At 51.6% G+C, this 13777-nt stretch overlaps 1 protein-coding gene across 12 annotated transcripts in view; it reads right to left on the bottom strand.

Moving 5' to 3' along the window:
* SLCO2B1 (solute carrier organic anion transporter family member 2B1) overlaps nt 1–13777 on the bottom strand; it is a 63787-nt gene that overhangs the window by 37632 nt on the left and 12378 nt on the right. For 11 of the 12 annotated variants that reach the window (XR_009694077.1, XR_009694080.1, XR_009694083.1 and 8 more), the window contains exons 2-7: nt 13253–13383; nt 12052–12189; nt 10230–10392; nt 5833–6066; nt 5500–5598; nt 2802–2992 (exon numbers count right to left, since the gene is read on the bottom strand). Coding sequence is in view for 3 of the 12 variants with exons in the window: in XM_061150488.1 (XP_061006471.1) it covers nt 2802–2992; nt 5500–5598; nt 5833–6066; nt 10230–10392; nt 12052–12189; nt 13253–13383 (956 nt within the window). In the remaining 9 variants the exon portion in view is untranslated. The remainder of the gene's footprint in view (nt 1–2801; nt 2993–5499; nt 5599–5832; nt 6067–10229; nt 10393–12051; nt 12190–13252; nt 13384–13777) is intronic. The other variant, XM_061150480.1, reaches the window with a different exon arrangement.

The following is a 13777-nucleotide window of genomic DNA, read 5'->3' as shown; positions in this document are numbered from 1 at the left end:
GCAGAAGCGGGAAGGACCATCTGTGGTTCCAAGTTGTCTTTTTCCTTTCCCTGAAACTGATCTCTCTCCAACGCCTGCCTCCCCCTGCCTCTGAGCCAGCATCAGCCCTTCGTTGTCTCTGGGATGACTGACCCATAGCAGAGCAGGATACAGGTCTATGTATTTCCCCTCCTGCGTGGTTCTTTGGACTCATCCCCACGCCCTGCCTTACTGCCAATGCACCGGTTCCTGCCTGGACCAACGCCATAGCTGTCACACCAGTCTTCCTGCCCCAGCTGCTCTCTGCACACCTTCGCTTGCCTTCCAATCCTTTCTGTGGTAGCAGCTGGTGATAAAGCCACAGGACTCCCTCCAGGGCTACCCACTGCTCCTGAAGCTGGCAGGCAAGGCTTTCATTGTTCTGGCCCCTGCTGGCTGTCCCGACATCAATTTTCCTTAGTCCCCCAGCCCCATGTATACACCCTTTGCTGCAGCAGCGAGTGGGCAACAGAGTGGTGCGAGTGCCGTCTCAGACTGATTCGGGGGTTGAGTCTCAGCTTTTCCAGCAGAGACATTTTCAGCCCTTTGTCTTAAGCCCAGACTTTCTTGTTCTAAGAAGGAGACACTATCTCACATTATGGCAAATGTATTCAAATGCACCAACCTGCAACATTAAATTGAATTATTCTTGCTGCAAAATATTTGACAGGATTTTTATAAATTGTCCCTTTGAAATTAGAATTACTTAGCAACAACTAACTTCCTTAATTTATGATTGTTTGTGGTTTCTCAAAATCCTGGCACAGAGATCCAAAAACTCCTGTAAATAAGGGTGCTAGGAAAATCTTTTGTTCTAATATTTAGCCTTTGATCCCAGTTCCTGACCCAGACCTCCTAAGAGCTTTGTAATTTCCTGAGTGGTAAGAGCACCTGACACCGAGCCCCTAAATCCCTTGGCATTTCCTGGTGATAGGAACATCGTTTGTTTTAATGAGATGACTCCACTGGGCTCCAGGTTAGGGCTGGTCACCAGAAAGACCAAGCCATGATTGGAAGCTTGGAACTTTCAGCCCACCACTGCAACCTAATTCTGCAGAGAGGGGAGAGGAGCTAAAAATAGATTTAATAATCAATCACGCTGACATGATGAAGCCTCTATAAAAACCCCAACAGTATAGGGTTCAGGGAGTTTCCAGGTGATGAACACAGCCATGTGCCAGGTAGGCGATGCACCTGGACTCCACAGGGACAGAGCGCCTGTGCTAGACCTCGCCCTAGGCATCTCTTTATCTGGCTGTTTATCTGTATCATTTATCATATCCTTTATTATGTAATAAACTGGTAAACAAGTGTTTCCCTGAGTTCTGTTAGCCATTCCAGCAAATAATCAAATCCAAGGAGGGCATTGTGGGAAACTCTGATTTGTAGCCAAGTCAGACAGAAGTTGTAGGTGACTCGGGGGCCTCCTACTTGTGATCAGCGTCTGCAGCAGGGGCGGTCTTGTGGGAGTGAGCCTTACCCTGTGGCATCTGATACTGTCTCCAGGTAGACAGAGTCAGGATGGAGTTAGGTTGTAAGACACCCAGTGGATGTTGCAGGGAATTGATCAGTGTGGGAACAGCCCCATACATCTGGTCACTGAAGTATTGTTTATGTGTTTGTGCGTGGGGGGTGGGGGGGTGAGGTGTAAACGTAAAATAGGAGTATTTGTCTTTATACACCCAGACTTGGGAAAAGAGAAAATCTAACGCACAAATTTTCAGAATATAATGAGTGGTGAATATAATGAAATGTGTATGAGTATTAAAGAAAAGTGAATGAAGCTGACTCTAATGACATATAATTGAGCTTTTATAAGACATTTCCATTTTGTCATTTTTCTTTTGTATTTTAGAGCCAACGTATTATTTCTCGGGCCTCGTGTTTTTGTGGGTCCCTGGAAAACTTAGAGAACCCTAGCCCAGAATCCTCTCTCCTATCCAGTGGCTTCACATAGTCCTGCCTTCTCCTGTCACATGTGACCTTGAGCACATCCCTGCACCTTCTGGGTCTCAGTATGGTCCTCTGAGGAGAGACCACCTGCCCCATGAGCTGAGCAGAATGGTTCAGTGAGATCCTCTTGCAGCACCCAGCCAGTTGTTACTTATCAAAGAGACTTTGTCCTCATTAGGCTATGCCCGTTTTAAGGGTGGGGCTCACATGCTGAGCCCCAGGGTCCAGCCTGATGCCTGGTCCCCAGCGAGGCACTCAACACCTGCTTGTCCCCTCACTGTCCCTGAAAGGGCCATGGTCATTTCTACAGCCAAGTCCTTTGTCCAGGCTGTTTCCCACCTAGAATGGCCCTCCCCCTCTTTGCCATGCTTCCACACAGGCTTCAAAGTCCAGTGGAAACCCCCTCTCTTCAGAGAAGTCTTCCTAGGCTCTCCTGTAAACCCTCCACCTCCTCCCAGTTCTCAACACTGCAGTAGCATGTTCACAATCTACTAAACACATTCAGCGACAAGCAGAGAGGCAGTAGGCAGTAGGTTAGAGCAAGGGGAGTGGGTTCAGACAGGCTTTGGGTTCTGGTTCCAGCGGTGTCCTGGTGGGCCTTGTGACCTTGGGTGGGTCACTACCGGCTCTGGCCCTCAATCCCCTCAGCTGCGGAAGGGGCAGAGAAGACGCACCATGCAGGAATGCTGGGGAATGTAACAGAGCTCTATGGAGATGGCTTTGGAAGCTCTGACGTGCTGTGCCCAGGAGAATGGAGTTGAAGGTTATACAGGAGGACAAGTGTGTGGGGGTTGGAGCTTGGGTTAGGGTGCGGCAGGGAGGGGGCTTACCTTGCTGACAGGTGGGTCTGAAACTGCCAAGCCCTTTCTCCGGAAGCGAAGCTCTTGCTTCTCCTTGGGCATCTCCTTGGGGAAGAAGAAGTAGGGAATGGCGGCCAGGGCCACCACGCCAGCTGAGATGAGGAAGCCCAGCCACCAGGCACCCACCCATCGGGGGTCCTTCGAGGTCAGGTTGATGCCACCTGGAAGAGAAGGTGTTAGGGTCGGGATGGGCTGTAGCTTCTTGGCCACCACCCTCGGACCAGCCTCTGAGGTAGGATGCGACCTGGGCCGGGGTCAGGAGATCTGGGTATCAGCTGTGGCTCTGCCAGTTGTGTCTTGTGTGACCTTGGGCACGTCCCTGACCCTTCCTGGGCCTTGACTTTCTCAACTTTATGGCAGTGTGTGTCATGGTTAAGGTCATGGACTTTGGAAATGGTGTAACCTTGGGCAAGTTACTTAACCTCTTTGTGCCTCGGTTTCTTCCCCTGTAAAGGATAGATGCTAGTAGTACCTATATCATAAGGCCGATGTGAGAATCATAGAAACTAATATGTGTAGAGCACTTAGAATCGTGCTGGCACATGGATGTCCACACAGTGTTTGGTCTTTGTTTACTGTTACTTTTGTGATTGTTATTATTAAACTGATGGCTAGGATGACTCGAGGTTCTCAGACCTGCATGGTGGTTAAAATCACAAGGGGTGCTTATCAAAAATACTCAGCCTTTTCCAAGATCAACTTAGAACTGCCACAGGATGGGGTGGAAAGGTGGGCAAGGTATCTGTACCTTTAACAAGTTCCCCAGGTGATTTTGAGCCCCATCTAGGTATAATCAGGACAAGATTAACCCAGATATGGGCTTCCCTGGTGGCTCAGGGGTAAAGAATCTGCCTGCCAATGCAGGAGGCCCAGGAGATGCAGGTTTGATCCCTGGGTGGGGAAGATTCCCTTGGAGAAGGAAATGGCAAACAACTCCAGTATTCTTGCCTGGGAAATCCCATGGACGGGCAAGCCTGGTGGGCAACAATCCATGGGATTGCAAAAGAATTGGGCACAACCTAACGACTAAACAATAACAGTCCCAGATGTGCCTCTTGACTGGAGGGCCCACCTCTGCCATCAGACCACTTGACCCCAAGGCTGAGTTAGGTACCTCCTTCTTCAACTTCCACAGCACCTACAAACACTTTCTAACAGTACGGATGCATGATGACATTAACCCCATGAGTGGGGCTGGCTCCCAGATGCTTTGTCCTGAGCACCTCTGGAACCAGGCCCAGAGGACACAGTCAGCACTCAGCAAATACATCTGTAAAACTGGGGGTGGGGTTGACTTTTGTGCAATTTCCTCCTCCACTTATTATTCCCCTATCTTCTGTTCCAGGCTGGTGGAAATTCACGCACATCCATCTCAGATCTTCTGCTTCTCACATACTGGTCTGGGCTTGCAGTAGATGTGACCCACCCAACCAGTGAAATCCCCCAGAGAGAAAGAAGGAATAGGGAGACAGCACCTTGGTTCACAGTCCACAGGAATGCCATGTCTGCCTGTGAAGGTGTCAGCACCACCAGGATGATGTCAACAGAGCCAGAAACATAGTCCCTTCTCCTGAAACTGGGGTGTGTCTGGGAATCTGAGTCCTGACTTTTAGGACTGTTTCATCAAGGGAGAATGGAATTGCAACCAGAGTCCATGCTGGGCTCCTGGGCCCAGGTTTCTAGAAGGAAGGGGGTTGGGGCAGGGCCACCCCTAGTGACTCCTGTTCAGAGCTGCCCAGACCTATCCTGACTAGAGGTACCCTTGGGCAAAATCTGGATAGCAAGAAACAGAATCTGCCTGTCCATCTTCTTGTGCATGTGTCACCTGAGGCTTCTAGGGTTGCTGGAAAATCTCCAGGTGAGGGATGGGACATCTGAGCAGCAGGATGCAGAAGGCAGAGCTGGGGGCTTGGAGCTTCTTGGTGTGACCAGCAGGCAGCTGAGATGCCACAGTGACCTGTTCTAGAAACAATCCACTCCCACTCCCCACAGAACGCCAGAGTTCTGAGACCCCCAACACTCCCCCTTCCTGACTATCTTCGGACCAAGCTTCAGTTCCACACCTTGGCCCACCCTGACCACCACCTGGATCAGAGACCCCTTTTCCCCAAATGGTGCCCTCAGCTTAGGTGGCCAGGCTTTGAGGTGGTCAGAACTAGAAGGGTCTTTAGAGGTCACCCCGAATTTCCCCTCTGAGATGGCCCAAGGTACTGAGTCCTGCTTCAAAACTCTCTATCATGCCAGTGTCCTCTCTGGGTCCTGAAGTCTGTCCCCCATAAAGATAGGAGCACCCCAGAGACCAAGAGAATATATGGCCCTGTCTGCCCCATAGTATATCTGAGCAGAGGGCTGAGGGCCTGGGTTAGTGGGGAGTCAGAGTGGAACTAGGTGAAGACACATAACAACAGTGGCAACAATTACAACTCTCCATCTGATAGCAACTTCTGGCTTATCGCCACATTCTCACTGCACTCTGATTGCAGCTTTGAGAGGTGGACAGAGAAGAGAGTATCTCAAAGATGGGGAAGCTGAGGTTCAGAGAGGTTAAGAGGCATGTCCCAGGTCAGTGGAGTTGCTGGGTCCTTTGGTTCAGCATCTCCTATGAGACCAGCAGTTGGTCAACTGTTTCTGTGTGCCCCTGGGGACAACTGTGTGCTCCGAAGCTCACCTTCTGGCATTCGATCAATGTCCACATAAAGGCGCAACATGAGGCTGCCCAGCCCATAGGACATGCCTGGCCCCATCATGGTCACTGCAAACAGGATACCTGCAACAGGAAGCCTGGGTTAGTGCCTTCTGGCCCGGCTTCCCTCCACAGGTCAGGGCCTGCTCAGCCTCCACTGGGCAGGAGCAGGCCATCTCCCCTCCTCAGGCCTTGGAAAGCTCTCCAGGGCTCCTCTGGGCCTCTAGTGGCCACAGAGGGCATAAGGCAGGGATTCGTACTTAGCCCGACCTGAGCCCGGCCCTCCCTGAGAGCCTGAGCGGTGGGACAGATTCTCACCGAGGTAGAGCGGCGAGTTGCTATTGTGGGCAAAGTCATCGATGTAGGAGATGCCAAAGGGCTGAATGGGCACCCCGCCCACGCCGAGCAGGGTCTGGGCCGTGAACATGATCCCCACCACAGCTAGGTGCCGAACCTCTGTGTAGCTAGAGCAGCTGCTGTTGGACGAGGCTGAAGCTGGGCCCTTGGTGCTGAGCAGGCACAGGGAAGCCTTGAAGTCTTGTGGCATGTCTGCTAAGAGATGATAAAAGTATTAAGACAATAGCTAAGACTCATATAGCACTTACTGATGGGAGGTACTCTTCTGAATCTCTCTGACCCCCACAACAAAGCCAGGGGATGGGTACTCTCATTACTCCCATTTTGCAGATGAGAAAACTGATGCTCAGGCAGCAACTAACAAGGAGTGGAGCCAGGATTGGAACCCAGGCAGTCCAGTTCTGAGTCCATGCTCTTAAATCACCCTATGCCACTTCTCTGAGCAGGGGTATGTGGAAGTGCCACGGCAACAGTGGATCTTGAGTGAGGGTGGGGTAGGATCGCTGAAAGAGGTGGTTTGAACTGGGCGGAAAAGAACGAACAAGATTTTCCAGAAAGGGAAGGTGGTGGCCAGGGGTGGGGTCTAGAAAGAGGCCACAGCACATGTAAAACCAAGGTTTTGCGAAGTTCAGCATGGCTGGCTCACAGAGTGTAAGGGTCAAGGCCAGGGCTGAAGGCGGGGCCCGACAAGGGAGGGGCGCTGGGTCTGGGCTGTGGAGAGCACTGGAGCCCTTAGGCCTTCATTCTGGGAAGGGCTCCGTGTCAGCTTGGGACACAGAGGTAGAGTGCAATAAAGGGAAATTTCTTAATTTAGTGCCAGACATTTGTTTCCTGTAGCTCACCAATATTTGGTGAGCAAACTTAAGAAAACCCTCACACTATTATTATCCCAAAAGTGGCCTCCTCTCTGTGGCTGGCCAAGTTCTTTCTGGGAGCTGGGTCTCTGAGCCATGTGCACCCAGCCCAGAGAGCCACTCTCTAGGGCTGGAAAAAGCCATGTGAAGCAAGCTCAAGGACTTTCACCCTCAACCAGATTGCCTGGGTTGAAGGACAGGTGAGACTTTGGCAGAGGACCTCAGCCCCTCTGGCCTCGGTTTCCTCATCTGTTGAACAAGTCTCCTAGAATGGAACTTCTACAGAAATATGGAACTTACAAGCAGAAAAATTCAGTGGTCAGAGCAGAGGCTCTAGGGCCAGGCTAGCAGGGGATGTCTACTAGCTGTGGACCTTGAGGAAGAACCTCCCTCTCTGAGACTCAGTTTCCTCACTTATGAAATAGGATAATGGTAACACCTGCTCAAAGGGTTGTAAGCATTTGGAGTGGTGAGTGATGCCTGTGCACAGTGCTTACTAGATATGAAAATGATTATAGGGATCTGTCTTTTTTTCCAGCCCTGAGTCCCCAGCAGAGGGCCTGGCACATAAATATTAATGTGCTGGATGCTAAGTTGCCTCAGTCATGTCTGACTCTTGCACCCCCATGGACTATAGCCCTCTAGGCTCCTCTGTCCATGGTGGTTTTCCAGGCAAGAATATCGGAGTGGGTTGCCATTTCCTCCTCCAGGGGATCTTCCCGACCCAGAGATTGTACCGGGTCTCTTAAGTCTCCTGTATTGGCAGGTGGATTCTTACCAATCAGCACCACCGGGGAAGCCCAAGTATATCTTTTGAAGGCTGTGTGTGTGTGTGTTAGTCCCTTAGTTGTGTCCGACTCTTTGTGACCCCATGGACTGCCGGCTGCCAGGATCCTCTGTCCATGGAATTCTCCAGGCAAGAATACTGGGGTGGGTTGCCATTTCCTTCTCCATAGGATCTTCCCAACCCAGGAATCACACCTGGGTCTCCTGCATTGCAGGCAGTTTCTTTACCATCTGAGCCACCTTAATGATAATTAATTAATTAATGATGAGGAATGAGTGAATGAAATAGCCTTGTATGTCAGTTTAGGGTGGGTACTTAGAAGTCACCAAGTCCAGTTCACGCTTTGGACAGATGTGGAGACTGAGGCTCAGACAGGAGAAGTTTGCCTGGTGTTCCATAAGGAGCAGAAGGGTGTTGTATGGCGGTGAGGATGAAGAATGTGTGTGACCCTGCACAGGAAAAGCTCTGCTAATGTGAAAATTCTGGATGGGGAAATATGAGTAAGTGAAAGAAGAGAGTAAAAACGTTGGCTTAAAGCTCAACACTCAGAAAACAGATCATGGCATCCAGTCCCATTACTTCATGGCAAATGGATGGGGAAACAGTGGAAACAGTGGCTGACTTTATTTTTCTGGGCTCCAAAATCACTGCAGATGGTGATTTCAGCCATGAAATGGAAAGACACTTGCTCCTTGGAAGGAAAGTTATGACCAACCTAGACAGCATATTAAAAAGCAGAGACATTACTTCGCCAACAAAGGTCCGTCTAGTCAAGGCTATGGTTTCTCCAGTAGTCATGTATGGATGTGTGAGTTGGACTATAAAGAAAGCTGAGCGCAGAAGAATTGATGCTTTTGAACTGTGGTGTTGGAGAACACTCTTGAGAGTCCCTTGGACTGCAAGGAGATCCAACCAGTCCATCCTAAGGAGATCAGTCCTGGGTGTTCATTGGAGGGACTGATGTTGAAGCTGAAACTCCAATACTTTGGCCACCTGATGCAGAGAGCTGACTCATTTGAAAAGACCCCGATGCTGGGAAAGATTGAGGGCAGCAGGAGAAGGGGACGACAGAGGATGAGATGGTTGGATGGCATCACCGACACAATGGACATGGGTTTGGGTGGTCTCCGGGAGTTGGTGATGGACAGGGAGGCCTGGTGTGCTGCAGTTCATGGGGTCGCAAAGCGTGGGACACGACTGAGTGACCGAACTGAACTGAACTGATAATTTTTGACACCTGAGTCAGACCTCTTGACAGTTCTCTGCTCAGGCCTAGGTAACCACGCTGCTTTCTTCTGGGACTACCCCCAATTCCCAGCCATTGCCTGAGCAGCTGCTTCTACCTTCTTTCTACATCACAGTCAGACACCACCTCCTCCAGCTCACTCCAGCCTCCAGTGTCCATTCCCTACTCAGGTCTCTACCAGCTCCCCCTGGCTGTCCTGTGCTGGACTCTGGTCTGCAGCAGAGCTGCCCCCAACCCACGCTCCCTCAGAGCTTCTTAGGGCTGATTGTATCTGCTTTTTCCACCCCTGGGCCTAGCACAGAATAGGAGCTCTGGGGTCTGAGCTGATGGGAGGACAAGGGAGAAAGGATGCTTTCTGACAGCTCTCCTCCCCTGGGAAGCCTTCCATGATGCCAGGATGGGCTGTGGGCTCCTTCCCTGGGCTTCTTCTGCCCAGTTCTTCCTTCCTCACACAGCTGGTACACTGGGTGGGGGGGAGGGGAGGTATTGTTTGTTTCTGTTTTCTCTACCAGACTGGGAGCTCCCAGAGGGCAAGGACTGAGTCCCTCAAGAGGGTCCAGCACAAAGTAGGAAGCACTAATGTTTTCTTGGGTGGACCACCAGATAGATAGATGGGCGGAGAGGGTAGAAGGGGTAATGGAGGGGAGGATAAGTAGGTGGATGGATAGGTAGATGGGTGGATGAATAGATGGGTAGATATGTAGGTGGATGGGTGGATGGGTAGGTGGATGGATGGGTAGGTGGGTAGGTAGATGGATGAACTGATGAGTAGATGGGTATGTACATGGATGGGTAGATGGATAGGATGGGTAGGTAGGTGGATGGATGGGTAGATGAGTGAATGGGTGGAGAGATGGAAGGGACAGGGAAGGCTGCTTGAGTCCTTCTCCACGGGACAGGCATCCATATGTCAAGTTGACTCTCAACAAAATCCCACTGGGCTAAACAGGGGCTTCACTATTCCTGTCTAAAATTCTTTCATGTTTTTGTTTGTTCTTTCACTCATTCATTCTTTCATCAATGCTTTGACTTCTTGTGTAAATTAAATGCATCAGTACACATTAAGTGCTTAGAACAGTGGTACCTAGTAAGTGGTGTGTGATACTGTTAGTATTATTCCACAAATATTTCTTGAGGACCCACACAGGCCAGGGCCTAAATCCACCTCCATCTCAAAAAAAAAAAAAGGCAGGAAAAAAAAGCAGCAACATACAAGCAGGCCCTCACCAAGAGAAACCCAGAGGGCCTCACCTTTCTGCCCCAGGACTACCCCCCTAACACCACTGCCCAGGGCTGCCAGAAGGACTCATCTGGGCTGAAGCTGAAGGAGGCAGTGGGGTGCGGTGTGGGGGACTAGTAGGTGTTCTAGGAAGCTGGGCCCATCTTGACCGCTGGAAGCCTGGGGGTGGACCCTGGGTACAGTAATGTGGCAACTCATGTCCACCCTTAGCCCAGCCCCTCCTGTTCTTACCAGGGCTGGTGTGGTCGTAGCGGTACGGCTCTGAGATGAAGTGCGGGACAGTCATGAGTACACCCGCCAGGGTCACAAGGATGGCTCCACACCCGATCAGACGGGGCCGATGTACCCGGCTGCCGAAATAGCTCACGAACACAATCAGGGCTGTGTTCCCCACCTGCAAAGGGATGAGAGGACCCAAGAAAGTAGAGCAGAGGGCCATCCTTGTCTCTATCGCCAATCTCAGTGTTCCCTTCTGCAGAATGGTTGAATAAGAATCATTTGGGTCCCTGTTGAAAAACACAGATTCTGGGTCCTCCTAGGATGTATTCTACTTACTGCTCCAATAGAGGAGAGAAATAAGAGCAGCATGGACAGGGCTAGAAGTTCAATTTCATTCTAGAATGTGGGTTGGTCCCATGTTAAAACATGGGGTAGTAGGACAGTCAAGGACAGGGATTTGAGCTTCTGGGACATCATGAATGAGAAATAAATGAAGCCTGGGTTTCCCAGGTGGCGCTGTAGAATAGAATCTGCCTACCAATGCAGGAGACGTGGAGACCCTGGTTCGATTCCCTAGATCAAGAAGATCCCTTAAAAGAGAAAATGGCAACCCACTCCAGTATTCTTGCCTGGAAAGTTCCATGGACAGAGTTGCCTGGCCAGCTACAGTACAAAGAGTTAGACACGACTGAGTGACTAAGCACAAAAAAAGTCTAAAGCCACAGGACTAAGGCTGGTATTTCAAGCCTTCGAATTAAAATCCTTGGATGTGGGTGCTGGAGGGGCACCACAACCTCTGGCATCCACCCAGAGGAGCTTGTCCAGTCCTCGTGGCTGGGTGTGGAGAGCTGGCAGGGCAGGGCAGGCTCTGCTGTCAGAAGCTGGGGTGTGTGTGCTCCCCTCTGCCGCTTCCTGGTTGTGACTGTGGGTGGGGTACTTACCTGTGAACCCCAGTTCTTTGCTGATGGAGTGGGGCAGTATCAGCAGAGGGGCCTTGGGGGAACTGATCCTGGGAGGGACAGCCACTCTCCATTTTTTAGATGGGACATTGAGACCTAGAGTCAGGGAGTGACTTGTCCGAGGTCCCACAACTGCATAATGACAGTAATGACATTCTTTTCCCATCTCTGACATCTGGGAGTGGGGTGATAAGGAGAGTCTGGGGATTGAGTGGAGACTATGGGCCTTGGGTTGGGAGGAATGTGACATACCACCCAAGGGGGAGACAATTTCAAAGAAATCTTGAGGGCTGGGGAGAGGGTGTTCTCTGGACAACAGCCTTCTCCAAGGCAGAAAACATCAGGTGGGGGAGGGGTTGCGCACAGCTGGACTCTGATCTCCAAATCCACCCAGAGGAGCTTGTCCAGTCCTCGTGGCTGGGCTATCAACCCAGAGGCAGAGGCCTGTGGATCCTGCGGCAACTCCACGCCCTAATATCATCCCCTCCCTTCTCTACCCTAAGGTCCCAAAGTTTTGCCTTTGATCTCATTTAAACCTCTCTCCCTACTGTTGAGTTGGCTTCCTCTGATTCCTTCCTGGGCCAGACAATTGTCAGGTGCCTGAAAAGGTGAAGGAACCAAAAAGAGAATGGTGGGGAGGTGAGGGTAATGGGGACACTGCCTAGCTCTAAAATCCTCCCTGAACCCCAGCAGAAGCCCCCCCCCCCCCCGCCCCCGCCACCAAGGGTGGGATGGGAAGGAGCTCTGATGGGGTTACACGTGGCACTGGGGTAAGGGTTTCCATTAGGACCGTGAGGGAGGGGAGAGGAGGTGAGAATCTCCCTCAATTCCCCACTGCCTCCCCCGCACCGTGGCTGTGCTGCCAGGGCCAGTACCTCATTGAAGGCAGCCAGCAGCCCCGAGGTCTGACTGGAGAGGCCGAAGCGCTTCTCCACCGTGGAAATGGAGCTCTTGAGGTAGCCGGACATCATGAGCTGTGCCAGCTGCAGCAGGCTGTGGCACAGGACGAAGAACTGGCGGAGGGGCCGCAGGTGGAGACAGTCATGGGGGAGGATGCAGAGAGACAGGGACAGAGAAAGGGAGGCCGCAAGATGGAGAAACAGAGTCAGAGGAGACAGACATACAGGAGGAGCCGGAGGAGAGAGAGGAAGGGAGGGAGAGTCCGGGGCAAGAGGAGAGAAAGTGTTATTGGGGTAGCGCATGGATTCTCACAGCCCTAAAAAATAGGAAAGCTGTCCTGGGTACCCCGGGGGTCTGGGGGACACTTGAAATTCACAGGTCTGAGAGTAGGGTCTTCATGGGGCCAAGGATGGTGGGAGCCCCTCTGTCCCCAGAGGTCTCCCAGGCTGGACTAGAAGCCCTCCTATCCTCAGGAAGCTCCCCAGATCTCACCTTGCCCCACCCCACCCAGTCCTTGCCTGAACTTCCCTGGGAGACCACCTGCACACAGCAAACCCCCAAGCTACACTCTCACCTCACTCAGCCCCACACAAACATGCCGCTTGCCTGCAGCCCTCCTGAAAACCTGGTCAAATTCCTAAGAGAAAAACTTGTCTCAAAGGATTAAAAGTAGTGTGTTTATGCTGGAGCTTAAAAAATAGAATGTTTGTTCTGAGTTTTGGTTTCCTCATCTGTTTAACAAGGATGACACCCCTGTTTCCCCAGGTTACTGTGGGAGCTAAATAAGACTGTGTGGAGTGGCCCCTGGCACAGGGCCTGGCACCGTGCAGGTGTTGGTACAGATTTGGTTGTTTAGGGCTGCCCTTGGTTGAGCCAGCGCTCCCAGTATTCACACAGGTTCAGGATCCCCTGGGGGTCCTTCTCTTTCCCCCTAGAAAAACTGGCGCCAAGAAGACTGGTCCCCCAGTGCCCATAGAAGACCCTCTCTGGAAGGAGAGAACATGTGTCTGAAATCAAGCTAAGTGCTTCTGGAGATCACAGTCACCCATTCTACAGATGAGGAAACTGAGGCTCAGGGAAAGGCAACACCTTGCTTAGCATTTAACGGCCTGTAAGTGGCAGAGCCTGCTCTGCCAGGCTCAGATGATCCTTCTCCTGCCAGGTCCTGAGATGTACCTTGATGCTGTGGAACACACTTGGCCGCAAATTTTGAGGATTTGGGCTGGCTTTGCCTCCAGGTGTGTCTTCTGTGCCCACCATGGCCTTGGCGTCCTTGTCTGGCACCTGGAGCTCCTCACCAACCGGCCCTGTGGAACAGAAAGCCAGGGGGTGAGAGTGGAGATGTAATCTCAGAGAATGATCCTGACCAGGCAACCCAATGTGTTTCTCGGGTTGGTGAGAATCTGAGTCAAAGCACCGACAGCCTTCCTGCATCTCAGGAGCTGAAGGAGCCCTTCCTCAGAGGGTATGTGTGTGCTCCATGTGCCTAAGCTGGCCAGATCCCACTGGGACCACCTACTCACCTCTTCATTCCATTCCCAGCATAAAGCTTCCTTCTAGTGAGAAGCTGCTGCTGCCGTCATACAGCCTTTGAGCTGTGGTGCTAGTGTAGAAATGCATAGCCCTACCCTCCTGGGGCCTGTATCTGTGAGACGTCCAGTGTTCCTGGAGGCTAACTCTGGGTCAGGGTTTGTCTGGCTT

Source organism: Dama dama, chromosome 1, assembly GCF_033118175.1.
Source record: "Dama dama isolate Ldn47 chromosome 1, ASM3311817v1, whole genome shotgun sequence".
NCBI lineage: Eukaryota > Metazoa > Chordata > Mammalia > Artiodactyla > Cervidae > Dama > Dama dama.
This window is presented reverse-complemented; position numbering and strand designations above follow the sequence as displayed.